Source organism: Callithrix jacchus, chromosome X, assembly GCF_049354715.1.
Source record: "Callithrix jacchus isolate 240 chromosome X, calJac240_pri, whole genome shotgun sequence".
Lineage (NCBI taxonomy): Eukaryota > Metazoa > Chordata > Mammalia > Primates > Cebidae > Callithrix > Callithrix jacchus.
Window position 1 is genome coordinate 131,366,375 of NC_133524.1, and position 13,067 is coordinate 131,379,441.

The 13,067-nt window shown below is 41.6% G+C and overlaps 1 protein-coding gene across 1 annotated transcript; it reads right to left on the minus strand.

Annotated features, from left to right (window-relative positions):
- Window positions 1–4,778: 4,778 nt before the first annotated feature.
- LOC144576517 (cancer/testis antigen family 45 member A10-like) lies at window positions 4,779–11,999 on the minus strand. Its single transcript, XM_054251338.2, has 5 exons — window positions 11,928–11,999; window positions 10,586–10,676; window positions 7,502–7,676; window positions 5,327–5,575; window positions 4,779–4,939 (listed from the first exon to the last, which is right to left on the minus strand). The coding sequence occupies exons 2-5, from the start codon at window positions 10,598–10,600 to the stop codon at window positions 4,842–4,844; spliced, it is 537 nt and encodes a 178-aa protein (XP_054107313.2). The 5' UTR covers window positions 10,601–10,676; window positions 11,928–11,999; the 3' UTR covers window positions 4,779–4,841.
- Window positions 12,000–13,067: the final 1,068 nt, after the last annotated feature.

Genomic DNA, 13,067 nt, shown 5'->3' on the forward strand with positions numbered 1-13,067 from the left:
GGATAGTTGGCACTCCGAAAATTTGTGGGCTAACGATGAGGGCAAAGATGAGTGACACTGGCTGGGCTCCACAAGGGCAGGCAACTTTGCTCTATAGGCTGTTCTGCTGATCCTCAGATCCTGGCCTGCAGGCTACCACAGATGATGAATAAATGAAAGAGATGTCAGATCTGGAGTGGAAAGAAAGTCACTCTTTCTAGACAAAAGGGAAGGGTCTATAGAATCGTATAAAAACAGGAATGTTTGATGATGGAGTAGGGATAGAATGTTCAGTTCTAATAGCCACCTCTGTTTTCTCAAAGCTTGAGGTAGAAAGGAGCCAGGTTAAGGAGGGCTCACCTAATCTGGCTTCCTGCTGTGTATGGCATGGCATCGATAGGAAAATTATAAACATAATATCAAGTTAGAATTGTAAAAGGCAGCAAGATAATACAAAATGATGAGTACAAGAAACCTGTGAATGTTTGTTCTACTGTCCTACTTGTTTACTGCATGTACTCATTGTGCCAAGAGGTAAAAAGGTAGTTTCATTGTATGATCTCACTTGACCTCTGATGGCAAGATCTGGGATTTCCACGTGGTATATGCTTCTGTTTGATGATACAAATAATTCCCTAGAAACTGATTTGTGTATAGCTGTCCCTCTGGCGTTGTATGGGGAAAAAAATCTATGTTGCAGCTCAATCACTTCATTTAGTTTCCAGATGCTAGTGTCATTCACAATGTCTGTGAAGAGAAGATGGAAAACGGCCAGTCACAACCTGATGACACCTTGTCAACTGTTCCATTAGGACTTATTAATTGGGCAGAAGCTGGTGTGTCATCCATGAGTACCAGATATCTGTGTATGTTAGTTTATTAGTTGCACTCTCCTGCTTGGTTTCCATATGTACGCATACTGTAATGAAGGGAAAAAGGTGTTCTGTTTTATTATCTATTGTGAGCTCCATTTGAGGGTTTTCAGATGGCCACCTGGCATATCCTCCAGTTTCATGGGACGATTTCCTAGAAACTGAGCATCAGTGGGATATACAAGTGGGGTTGTCATAATGCACTTACCTCACAGCTCAACCTCTTCCTTTGAACAGAGGATGGAAACCCGCTAACCCCAAAATGATAACGTCTTATCAACTGGTCCACCATGGCTTGGTGATATGGTGGCAGCTGGAGTTTCATCCACGAGGACCAGGATCTGTGTATGTCTGCTTCTTAGTTGTTCCGTCCTACTTGGTTTCCATAAGCAGGCACATTTTCATGAAGGTTAGAAGGTTGGTTTGTTGTATAGTTTTTCTAGCCTCAATTTGAGGGGTATCAAATGGCTGCCTGGCATATGCTCTCCTGCATTCTTGGGTAATTTTACAGAAACTGACCATCAGAAGGATATGCCTGTGGGGTTGACATAATGCACTTAACTCACAGTTCAACCTCTTCATTTGGTTTCCACATTCTATCATGAATCACAATGTCCGTGAAGAGCAGAGGAAGAATGGCCAAACACAAATGGAGAAGGTCTCGTGAAATGTTCTATCAGGGCTTAAGAGTACGGCAGGAGCTGGCATCCCAGCGATGATTACCAGGCATCTGTGTGTGTTTTTTCATTAGTTGCCGTGTCCTCCTTGGTTTCCATATGCATGTGTAGTATCATGAAGGGAATAAGGTGATTTTGTTGAATTATCTTTCCTGGTCCCAATTTGGGGGGGATTTAGATCATTATATGGTGTATTCTCCTGCTTTATGGGATAATTTCCTAGAAACTGAGTATCAGTGGGATATACAAGTGGGGTTGACATAAAATGCACTTACCTCACAGCTCAACCTCTTCCTTTGGTTTCCAGATGCTATCATCAATCACCTCCAGACTTCCTTAGGTGCACCCTTCCATCTTATAAACAGTAACCGTGCATCATGATTATGGTGGTTGAGATAGAGGTTATCCATGGTCTTGGTAATATCAACTTTCATTTCCCAGGTCCATGTCAGTACAGCCACTGCTCACTATTCAATCTGCCAGCAGCAGAGACCAACACTGAGTACCCAACATGAAACCATGTCCCAGAGTGGTCTGTCCGCTTCCAGATAGCACTGTGATTTCTTGAATCTGCTTCCACAATTGAAGGGTCATCACTTTGATTTGCTCAAATGGACACTTATTCTGGATATGGATTTTCATTCTCACCTATGGTACTTCAAGAAAACAAACATTGTGGTATTAGGAAACGCTGTGTCCACCATCGTGGTATCCCACACTGTACCAGTTTTAAACAGGAATCTCACTTTACAGGAAATGAAGTATGGCAATAGGCCTATGGTAGCCAATTAGACTAGTCTCGTGATGTACTTCACCATCCTGAAGTGGCTGGCTCAATTGAACCGTGGAATGATCTTCTAAAGCCTGACTTGTAGTTCCAGCTTTGTGGTAGTGCCTTAAGGGTCTTGGCTAACAGTCTAGGAGGTGGCAATGCTGTATCCCAGCATCAAGTATATGGAGCTATTTTTCTATAGCCACATCTATGTCTTCAAGAATGAAAGAGGCAAGATGAGGGCCTCCTCTCACTATTACTTCTGGGTATCTAGTAGTAAAATTTTGCTTTTTGCAAACATTTGGCTCTGCTGGACTAGAGATCTTAGTTACAAATTGAGAGATTTGTTTTTAATAGCGGATCCAAAAATCATTCCATTGAAATGAAAGTTGGGTCTGCAAGCTGATCCCTTTGGAAAGTTCATTCTCAAACAAGAGACAAAGAAGGGGGTCCGCTACAGGCTGGGGTGACGGAAAATGACAATCAAAGGGAGATGGAGTTCCTACTACACCAGAGGCTAAGAAAGAGCATGTCTTATATGTCTAGAGAGCTTCTTAGTCCTCCTGTGTTTTGCGATTAGAGTTAATGGAAATTAGAGCAAATGAAAGTTGTGTCTGCAAACTGACCGCTTTGAACTATACATTCCTCTCAACCAAGAGACAAAGTAGGGGGCCTGCTACTGGCTTGGGTGATGGAAAGAAAAATGAATATTGGGTTCCTACTACACCAGGGGCTAAGGAACAGTATGTCCGATATGTCTAGAGAGCTTCTTAGTACTCCCATGTTTTATGATTAGAGTTAATGAAAACTTACAGCAACCCCATCTAGGCAGGACATCTAATGGTTCAGACTGTTCAGTAATGAAGGTTTGAGTCATTCTGCCAGACCAAGCACCATGAGCAGCTGACATGCTTTCGCCAGGGCAAAGGGAAAGAGAAATGGGTAGTGAAAGAAGGCAGTTATAAATACCAGTTACAACAAATGTTGGCTGCTGCAGAAACCACCGCTGTAATAGTATTTACTTGATGGGTCAATAATGTCTGCCAGCACAGGTGGGAAAATCAACAAACCAACAAATAAGTTATCCTTTCAAATGAAATGCTTAGGGAAAAAGACCAATGTTTACTGACAGAAATTTCTTAGCCTCTGGGAGGCCATTTTATTCACTAACACATGCTAGGAGGCTTCAGCCATATCCTACTCTATTGTAAAAAACAGCAATTTGATTCTCTTTCCACCTCAATCATTAAAGAGATTATGCATTTAGGGTCTGATGTTCCTTCTTGGACAAGTAGCCAGACGTCATTTCTTCCAGTTTCTTCTCAAGGTGTGGAATTAAGTCTCCTCTCATATACCTGAAAAGAAAGAGACGTGTCTTTAACCAAAAGAGAGCCAAAGAACCTATGCTGTAGGAAGCACTGTGGGAGATAGAAGGATGAAGTAACAGTCAGCATGGAGACAGAAATGCACCTGCATGGTAAGGGGTAGTCTAGCCAGGCAATAACAAATGCTGGCGAGGGTGTGAAGAAAAGGGAAGCTTCATACACTCTTGTTGAGAATATAATTTACTATGACAACTATGAAGAACAGTTTGGAGGTTCCTCGAAAACCTGAAAATGGAGCAATCATATGATCCAGTAATCCCACTGCTGAGTATACCCCCAGGAGAAAGGAAGTCAGTACACCGCAGAGATATCTGCACTCCCGTGTTGGTTGCTGCACCGTCCACAGTAGCCAAGCTTTGGAAGCAACCTAAGTGTCCACCAACAGCTGAATGGGTAAGGAAAACGCGGTACATATACACAAAGGAGTGCTGTTCGGCCATAGAAAAGAATGAGATTCAGTCTTGTGCAACAACATGGATGGAACTGAAGGTCATTACGTTAAGTGGAATAAGCCAGGCACAAAAAGACAAACTTCACATGTTCTCACTTAATTTGTGGGAGCAAAAATTTTAAACTGAACTAATGGAGATAGAGAGTAGAACGGAGGACTGCCAGAGGCTGGGAAGGTTAGTGGGGTGGGCAGAACTACAGATGATTAATACATACAAACTATCTGATAGCATGACAGGGTGACTACAGCCAGTAATAATTTAATTGTACATTAAAAATAACAAGAGTATAATTGGATTATCTGTAACACAGAAAAATAAATGCTTGACGTGATAGATGCCCCATTTACCTCGATGTGTTTATTACACATTGTTGTCTGTATCACAATGTCTCATATGACCCAGAAATATATGCATCTGCTATGTACGTACACACATTTCTTAAAAAGAGGTAATTAGCAAATACAAAGAGTGTCAATTGAGGGACAATGTCTACCTCAGACTATGGTAAGAATTGAATTCTCCATAGGTTTAAAAGAATGAGTTAGATTCAGACGACATTAACCTAAGTAATTGTGGAGACAGACGTATGTATAAGTGAGGGCCAAGGTTTGAGAAATTCAAGGCACAGGCCGTTCCCCCATGCTCACCGCCAGTACTGTGTTGGACCCGAGTGCTTAAAGAAATTGGACAGTTCCTGTCTCTACCTACCTTGCTGCTTCCTTGATGTTGGATTCAAAAAATTGTTTTTTGATTTCTATAGGTCCTTGCACTCCTTCAAGCAATTTGAAGATTTTTTCATATTCTGAAGATGTTAAAAATTAACTTCAGTATTATCAAATACAAAGAAGAATAGAAGTGAATCTTGCTTAACCTATACCTCACTAATCCTGCTTCATGGGCTAAAATGTTTTAAATGCTTAAATCAAGATACCTGCACATACAAAATCTAAAAAATAAAAAAAGACACCTGCACCTACCTATGAATGAAAGTCTTGGAAACCATAACCCGGTGAGAAAAGAGAAAGAAAAGGTGTACTGTGCTTTAGTCAAAAGACGAATTACCATAAATTATGGGTAAACGCAACTCTGGCAAGGAATTAGCCTCAACAGACAACATGCATATCTTCTGAATTAAAGAAAGGGAGACTTCCTCAATTTTTTTTAAAACAGACATTCTTATACTACTTACTTTGTCCAAAGCATTGAATTTCCTTCACTAACTGGTATTTTATATCAGCACTAATTTCTTCTCGGCTTTTTAGAAAAGGGAGTATTTCTCTGCATTTTAGGTCATCTGCAGAGAAATTGCTGGTAATGATTCTTTCTACAAGTGTATTTCTACCAGGTTTCTGCACCAGCCCATCTTTGCTGAAGCCAGTGAAGTCATCAATCCGAGAATCCAGTTGGCTGGCTGGAATACCAACTGCTACCTTAAGCTCTGGTGGAACAAATTTTGACAAAAAGCCATCAGTTGGAGTTTCACCATGTTCTTTCCCTTCCACATAGACATCACGAACGACAGATCTGGAAACCAAACTGAGAAGTTGAGCTGTGGGAAATGTGTCTTTTATCACCCCTCTGGGTATATCTATGTGCTCCTCAGTTTCTAGGGAATTATTTATTTCATAGATGGGAGGTATACCAGGGGGAAATCCCAGGCCTGATGAATTGAGGCCAGGACACATAAAACAATAAAACCATTTCTTAGTTTCTGGCTCTATAAATACATATGGAAACCAAGTAAGACAGTATAACTCTAACAAACATTCACAGGTCCCTGGTACTCATCTGTTAGTGTTAGCTTGTCATGCTTTATAAGTTGAAAGCAGCAAGTTTCACTTGATATCATGATTTTTCAGGTTCACATACAAAGTGCCACGCTTTACTCAGCTGGAAGCCGGAAAACTTGGATACACCTCAACCTGTCTCCTCGCTATGTCAAATATATTCTGAGAAAATATAGGCAGCTGTTAATGCTGAAAGTTCTATACCCACTCATCACCTAAAATCCCGTTTAGCATATGATCTTCCTCTTTCTTTTTTCTGCCTCAGAAAAGTGACTTTCCTTTCACTCCAGGTCTGTCACCTCTTTCATTTCTTCATTGTCTGTGGCAGGCAGCATGCCAGGATCTAGGGATCAGTAGTAAACAGCCCAGAGAGCAAAGTTCTCTGCCCTTGTGGAGTTCACACCCTCAAGGGGCAGTCAGACAGTACATACGTAATGAGGAAATGAAAGAAAGCAGCGTTAGGCTGGTGGTGGGGAAGACATCCACAGGCCTGTGGGAGACAGCAGCAGAGGGAACCCCAGGAGCTGCCGCTGGTTGGGCAGGGCCTTCTCAGGAGGTGCCCTTGGGCAGGGATTGGAGGAAGAAGTGGGGCTACCTGTGCAGAGGCAGAGGGGGATTTCCAGGCTGCAATGAGTCTAAGGGTATGGGCTGTAGTGAGGATGGACCGGGCACTATGGAGTGAAGGAGATAAGCAGAGAGAGCCAGGAGATGAATAGGACCCGTGTTAGTAGAGGGTGAAGAAGGCCTCGCAGACCAAAGCTGGTTTACGGTCTGTTCTGAGTGCTTAGGAGAGTTGGGGATGGATTTTCAGGAGTGATGTGGCATGATGTCATTTACCTGCCAACACGATGACCTGGCTGCAGGGCTGGAGGGTGTGCGTTAGATGGGGGCAATAATGGGAGACATGGAGATAGCACAGTAGCTCAGTGACTCATCATGGCAAAGTGGAATAGAAGGAGAGAGAAATGCTGGGATTCAAGGAATGTTTACAGTGTTTAGAGAAGAGAAGAAAAAGAAAGGTAGAAAAAACGAATGATAGGGGCCGGAAGTGGTGGCTCATGCCTGTAATCCCAGCACTTTGGGAGGCTGCGATCGGTGGATCATCTGAGGAGAGGAGTCCGAGACAAGTTTGGCCAACATAGTGAGACCGCATATCTACCAAAAATACAAAAATTTCCTGAGAATGCTGGCAGGTGCCTGTAATCTCAGCTACTCGGGAGGCTGAGGCAGGAGAATTACTTGAACTGGGAGACAGAATTTGCAGTGAGCCAAGATTGAAATACTGCACTCCAGCCTTGCTGACAAGACTGAAACTCTGTCTCAAAAATAAAGAAAAGAAAAAAGAAAACAGGGGCTCACTAGTAAGGATAAGAAAATTTTAAAAGTACACATTGTGGAAAATGGAAATCCTAGAAGGTTTCCATGAAGGAGCAAGGGAACAACTGTCAAATTCTGTTGTAAAATTTATGGCAATGCAAGCCAAAACTGTTTACTTTGACAAGGACAGGAGGGTAAGAGGCAGGAGGCCAGCTGCACTGGATACAGCACGAAAAGGAGGCGAGGACAGGCTGACTTACCCTTTTCCGTAGACATGGCAGAGCGTCCAATACCACCGTCTCCTGCTCCTTCTGTCCGTGCCGACAGGGCCATCTTCTGCCTTTTCTGATATGAAGGACTGTCAGATTCCCTGGGACGTTCAAACACATTTTCAGGTTCTACAGCCACCTTCTCGCCTTGATGGGTCATGGTTTCCTGAAATATATCAATGAACGCCTCCCACTCCTGACAAAAATCTAACTATCACCAAATGGCAAACAGTCTGCATATGTGTATCCAACCAAGAATGTGAATCATTAATTTGACGTTTAATCATGAGCCAAAATTTACCAAGCCCCAAGAAACACTCTGTTCTCATGAAAAGAAACCTATTTTTAATGCATGCTAAGTTAAAAAGAAGGAAGATAGTTTAATCAAAATCAACGAGAATGATTGCAGAATAGGTAGCGACCATCAACCAAATGTAGATTAAACTATTATTAACTCTTTGAAGATTATAAATCAATTTGTATCAACCGTTGTTAGAAAAAGGGATTCCTTTTCTTTGTCCTCATTTTAGGAGATTGATACAAACCTGGTAACAACATCTGACAAGGACTTTAGAAAAAAAGTAAATGATAAGATCAAGCCAAAACTACAAGCCAAGATCACCCTGAATTTAAACACAAGAATTCTAAACAAATGTTTAGCGAACAAAATGCAATAGTACTTAGAAACAACGTTCATCAACCATTGTCAAACATATTGCAGAAAGGCGAGATTGATTTCACATTTGAAAATCAATAAATGTAATGCACCACATTAACAAAAAGTAAAAAAAAAAAAAAAAAAAAAAAAAAAAAAAAACAGGGAAACACCACAGGATTATTTTCATAGATGGGTCAATGTTTAACATTTATTCATGACAAAAACCATCAGTAACTTAGAAAAGAAAGCAACTTTCTAATGGTGGGAAGCATATGCACACACACAAAATCATGGTAAATACCATACTTAATAGTGACATATCAGTATTTTCTCCCTGAGTTTGGAAACACGACAAAAATATCAACTATCCATTCAGCAATTTACTGGAGAATCTAAGAAGTGCAGTGGCATCAGGAAGACATAATAGGTTTAAAAACTGGAAAGAAATGAAACTGTTATTATTCACATACAACATTGTTCTGTACATAGACAATGTAAAAGAATAAAATCATTAGGGTTAATAAACAAACTTAGTCAAGTTACTAGATATAATAAAAACCACTGGTATTTCTTTATAGCTAATAGAAACAAATAGTTAGAATATGAAATTTCAAATGCCATTAAAAACAGCACCAGAAACATCAACTACTTAGGAATAAATCTAATGAAGATGTGCTGGAGCACTACACAATAATTATAAAACATCACTGAGAGAAATTCAAGGCTGCAGTAAATGGAAGAAATATTCTTTACATGGAAAGGAAGACATTATTAAGAGATGTTACTGTTAATTCTCCCTGAATGATCATGCCAATCTTCCTTAAAATTCCACCATGAAAAATAAATTTTCCAAAAACTGACGAGCTGATAGTTTTTTAAAAAGTATATGGGAATTGCCAGCACGGTGGCTAAAGCCTGAAATCCCAGCACTTTGGGAGGCTGAGGCAGGCTGATCACGACATCAAGAGACTGAGACCATACTGACCAACATAGTGAAACCCCGTCTCTACTAAAAACAGAAAAATTAGTTGGGTGTGCTGGCTCATGCCTGTAGTCCCAGCTACTCGGGAGGCTGAGGCAGGAGAAGCACTTGAACTGAGGAGGCAGAGGTTGCAGTGAATCAGGATCGTGCCACTGCAGTCCAGCCTGTGTGACAGAGTGAGACTCTGTCTAAAAAAATAAAAAAGAAAAAGTATATGGGAATTAAAGATTTGGAAAAGCCAAGACAATCTATAAGAAGAAGAACTAATTTGGTAGATATACGCTACTAAATATGAGATTTACTGTAAGGGTAGAGTAATTAAAACAGTGTAGTATTGGAGCAATGACAGACAAATAAACCAAAGGAAGAGGACACAGAGTCTGGAAACACAAAAGAGCGAGATTTACCACAAAAGAGATTCTGTAAATCATTGTGGAAAGGGCTGTGCTTTTAATAAATGCACTTTATAAATGCAGGGAAAATATAAACCTTGACTCTTATCTCATCCGCTCCAAAAAACATTATTAAAGATGGAGAGACAATCTAGTAAAACACTTGAGATATTATCTTCACAACTATAGAACAGGCAAAGATGTTTCTAATGAGGATACAAAAGCACTAACCATAAAGAATGAATTGTTTAATTTGACATAATTAAATGGAAAATTTCTGTTCCTCCAAAGACACTACTAAGACAGTGAAAAAGCAAAGCATATTTGTAGATTACATATCACAGATTAGATTGTATAGGTTATATGTAAAAATATATATTAACCACACTCACACAAGCACACACACATATATATACGTATGTATGTATGTATGTATGTATGACAAAAAACAAGTGGAATACACAACATATCCAGAACTACACTTCAATTTTTAAGAAACAAACATCCCAATAAAACTTGAGGGGGAGCTGAATACACACTTCATGACAGTCACACTTAAATATGACTCTAATAAACACGTAAAACACACCCAGACTCTGGCTTTACTCCATTCAACGAGAATTTATTTGAGATGAATTTGAAACCTAGAAGAAAACAGAATCTAATCGTCATGGCATTGGGCAAGGCAAAGATTTTTCTTAAAATAATAAAAAGCAGTAGCCATAAATAACACACTGAGTAATAAAATTAAGAGTCTGTTCATCAAAAACACTTTATCGAGACAGTGTAAAAGCAAAACAGATTTATCGAAGACATTAAAATTCCATGTGTTTTTTATCTATGTACATATATGCCTGTGTGTATGTGTGTATAACTGAAATATGGAATATATGTAAATCCATTTTTAAAGTACAAACATCTCAGTAAAATTTGGGGGTAGAGGCTTGAAAAGGAACCTCCTAAAGGGCACAGTTAAATGACAATAAATACATAAAAACGTGCTCCAAACCCATTAATAAACAGCTGGGATTGGTGGCTCATACCTGTAATCCCAGCATCTTGGGAGGCTGAGGCAGGTGAATCGCTTAAGCCAGAAGTTCGAGACCAGCCAGGGCAACTTGGCAAAACCCCTCTCTGCGTAAAAAAAAAATACAAAAATTAGCCGGGCTTGCCGGTGCATGCTTGTAGTCCCAGCTACTCCAGAGAATTGCTCGAGCCCGGGAGGTGGAAGTGCTGCTGTATCCACCCTGGGAGGCAGAGGGAGACCCCATTTCAAAACAAAATCAAGTATCAATTAATAAATAAACAGTAAATAAATTAATTAATTAAAACAATTTTTTAAAAGATGTGCTCAATCTCAATCAGCAGAGAAATTCAAGTGCAGACATAAGGAGAGACCACTGCACACCCATCAGAGCAACTGGAATGAAAGATTAACTGTACAGCGAGTGTGTGAATGTGGCACAGCTGGAATCTTCGAATATTTCTGTACACCGACTCCCACACAGACACCCCAGGCTGTGTGGCTGAAAGGTCAGATAGTACCCCGGGGAAGAGCTCCTTCAGAACTGAGATCAACCAATGGAGGAAAAGCACCCCAATCCGGGGCGAGACAGAGCTCCCAGGGTCAGGTGGCCTCCCTCATGGCCGACACAGAGCTCCCCGTGTCCCACCGTAGGCTTAGAGAATCCAAGGAACAAGCACCCCACTCCCCCGCAGCACCGGGAGACAGCACCCACAGATAATTAAAAAAACCAGCACCAAGGGAAAGCATTTGGTAAGCATCGCCATCCGGGACGAGCAGAACCCAAGAAAGGCCAACACATCTTAGCTGAGCATGAGCAACATCCAAAGACAAATGCACCCCACGGAGGACATCAGCACTCGAAGAAAAGAGTCCCTCGCGGGCTGAGATAAAGCCCACGACAGTGACCCCACAGAGAGGTGATAGTGCGTCTGGGGCACAGACACCCCCACCCCGGCCCATGAGCACGGGCAGAGTCCACAAGGCAGAGTCTCCCCTCAGGGCTGCGACTGAGCAGGGAAGACACACCCCTAAACCCGAGGCTGACACAGGCAACCAAGGCAGGATCCCTACGTACTGGTTCAGGTCATTTCAGCAGAAAAAGTCCCTCGCATCACCTAGAGAGAGCCCCCGAGAAAACCCCCCAGTCCCACAACATAGCTGAGACTGGATGCCGAAGGAAAATGTTCCCCCACGGCCAACACAGGCTCCCACGGCGGTGTCCTCAGAGCGGGAACACATAGCCCAGTGATCCGTACCACACACCCGACGGAGAGCACCCCAGAAAAGAGGCTTTCCTAGGACAAAGGAGCCTTTCCGGGGTGAAATGAAAGCATTCAGGGAAAAACTGCTCCACTCACAGTCCTGAAGCCCTGACCTTGCCAGAGAAGCGGAAGCGTCACATCACAAAATGGCAGTGAAACTGTTGTGGCGCCTCCCCCCCGGTTGAGCTTTCTAGAAAAGTGCCCTCTGAGAACTGTGGGAAATGTGCCCCCTAGGGCACCTGGGAGTGATGTGCATGGGTCGCGTCTCACCAGAAGCACAGATCCCGTAGTGACCAAGGGAGACGGAAGGAAGGGAAGCTGCCGGCCACTGGGAACCTGTTGGGGGCACCAGAGTCCAGAGGAGAAGCCTCGAACCCAGCAGGACCAAGCGCGCCAGCCCAGACAGACCGAGGAAGAGGAGCGCTCCCCTTCGCTGACTCTGGCGCCCTCTAAAGGCGGCCTTCTGTATCAACTGCACCGCGCACATAGGCAGAGGAACGCAGAAACTTCTCACTCTGCGGGATAAAAGAATGAATTTGGAGCTGACAGGCATATATATCTTGTGATATATTTGTCCGGCTTTGATAACGGAGTAATATTGGCCTCACAGAATGCGGTAGTGTTTCTTCCCGCGTTATTTTCTAGAAGACATCCCTAAGTGTTGGTATTATTTCTTCCTTAAATGTTTGGTAGAATTTGCAAGCGAAGCCACCTTGGCTTGGCTTGTATTTGTGGGGAGTTTTTAAATGACTAATTAAATCCCTTTTCATGCTATAGTCCTATTTCAGTAATTTGTCTTCAAGGAATTTTTCCATTTTGTCCAAGTTAATTTTTGGCAGAATGTTGTTCAGAATGTATTCCTTTTGATTTCTATAAGGTCAGTATTAATATACCCCCTTCTATTCTTGATTTTCAGAATCTGTATAGTTTTTTTGTTTTTTCTTGGTCAGTCAAGCTAAATGGTTGTTTTTTTTTTTTTCACCTTTTCAGTGAACCAACTTTTGATTTCATTCTTTGTTTTTTTTTTTTGTTGTTGTTGATTTTCTTCTACTTTAATTTTCATCATTCCCCTCCTTCTACTTGCGTGTAGTAAATATATCAATTTAAAACTTCAGGGATAACAAATGACTTGTTTCATAAAACAGGATTTGAAACCTTAGATATGTAGAAATGCTTATGCTATTGCAAGTAGTAATTGAGGCCAGGAAAGTTAATACAACACAACCACTTCCTACC

Bases quoted from the DNA above. Each gene is read 5' to 3' on its own strand.
- LOC144576517 (XM_054251338.2), bottom strand. The intron at 5,576-7,501 runs GTAAGTCAGCCT...TTGTTCCACCAG, and splicing joins TGCCATGTCTACGGAAAAGG to AGCTTAAGGTAGCAGTTGGT. The intron at 4,940-5,326 runs GTAAGTAGTATA...TAACATCTTCAG, and splicing joins AATTCAATGCTTTGGACAAA to AATATGAAAAAATCTTCAAA.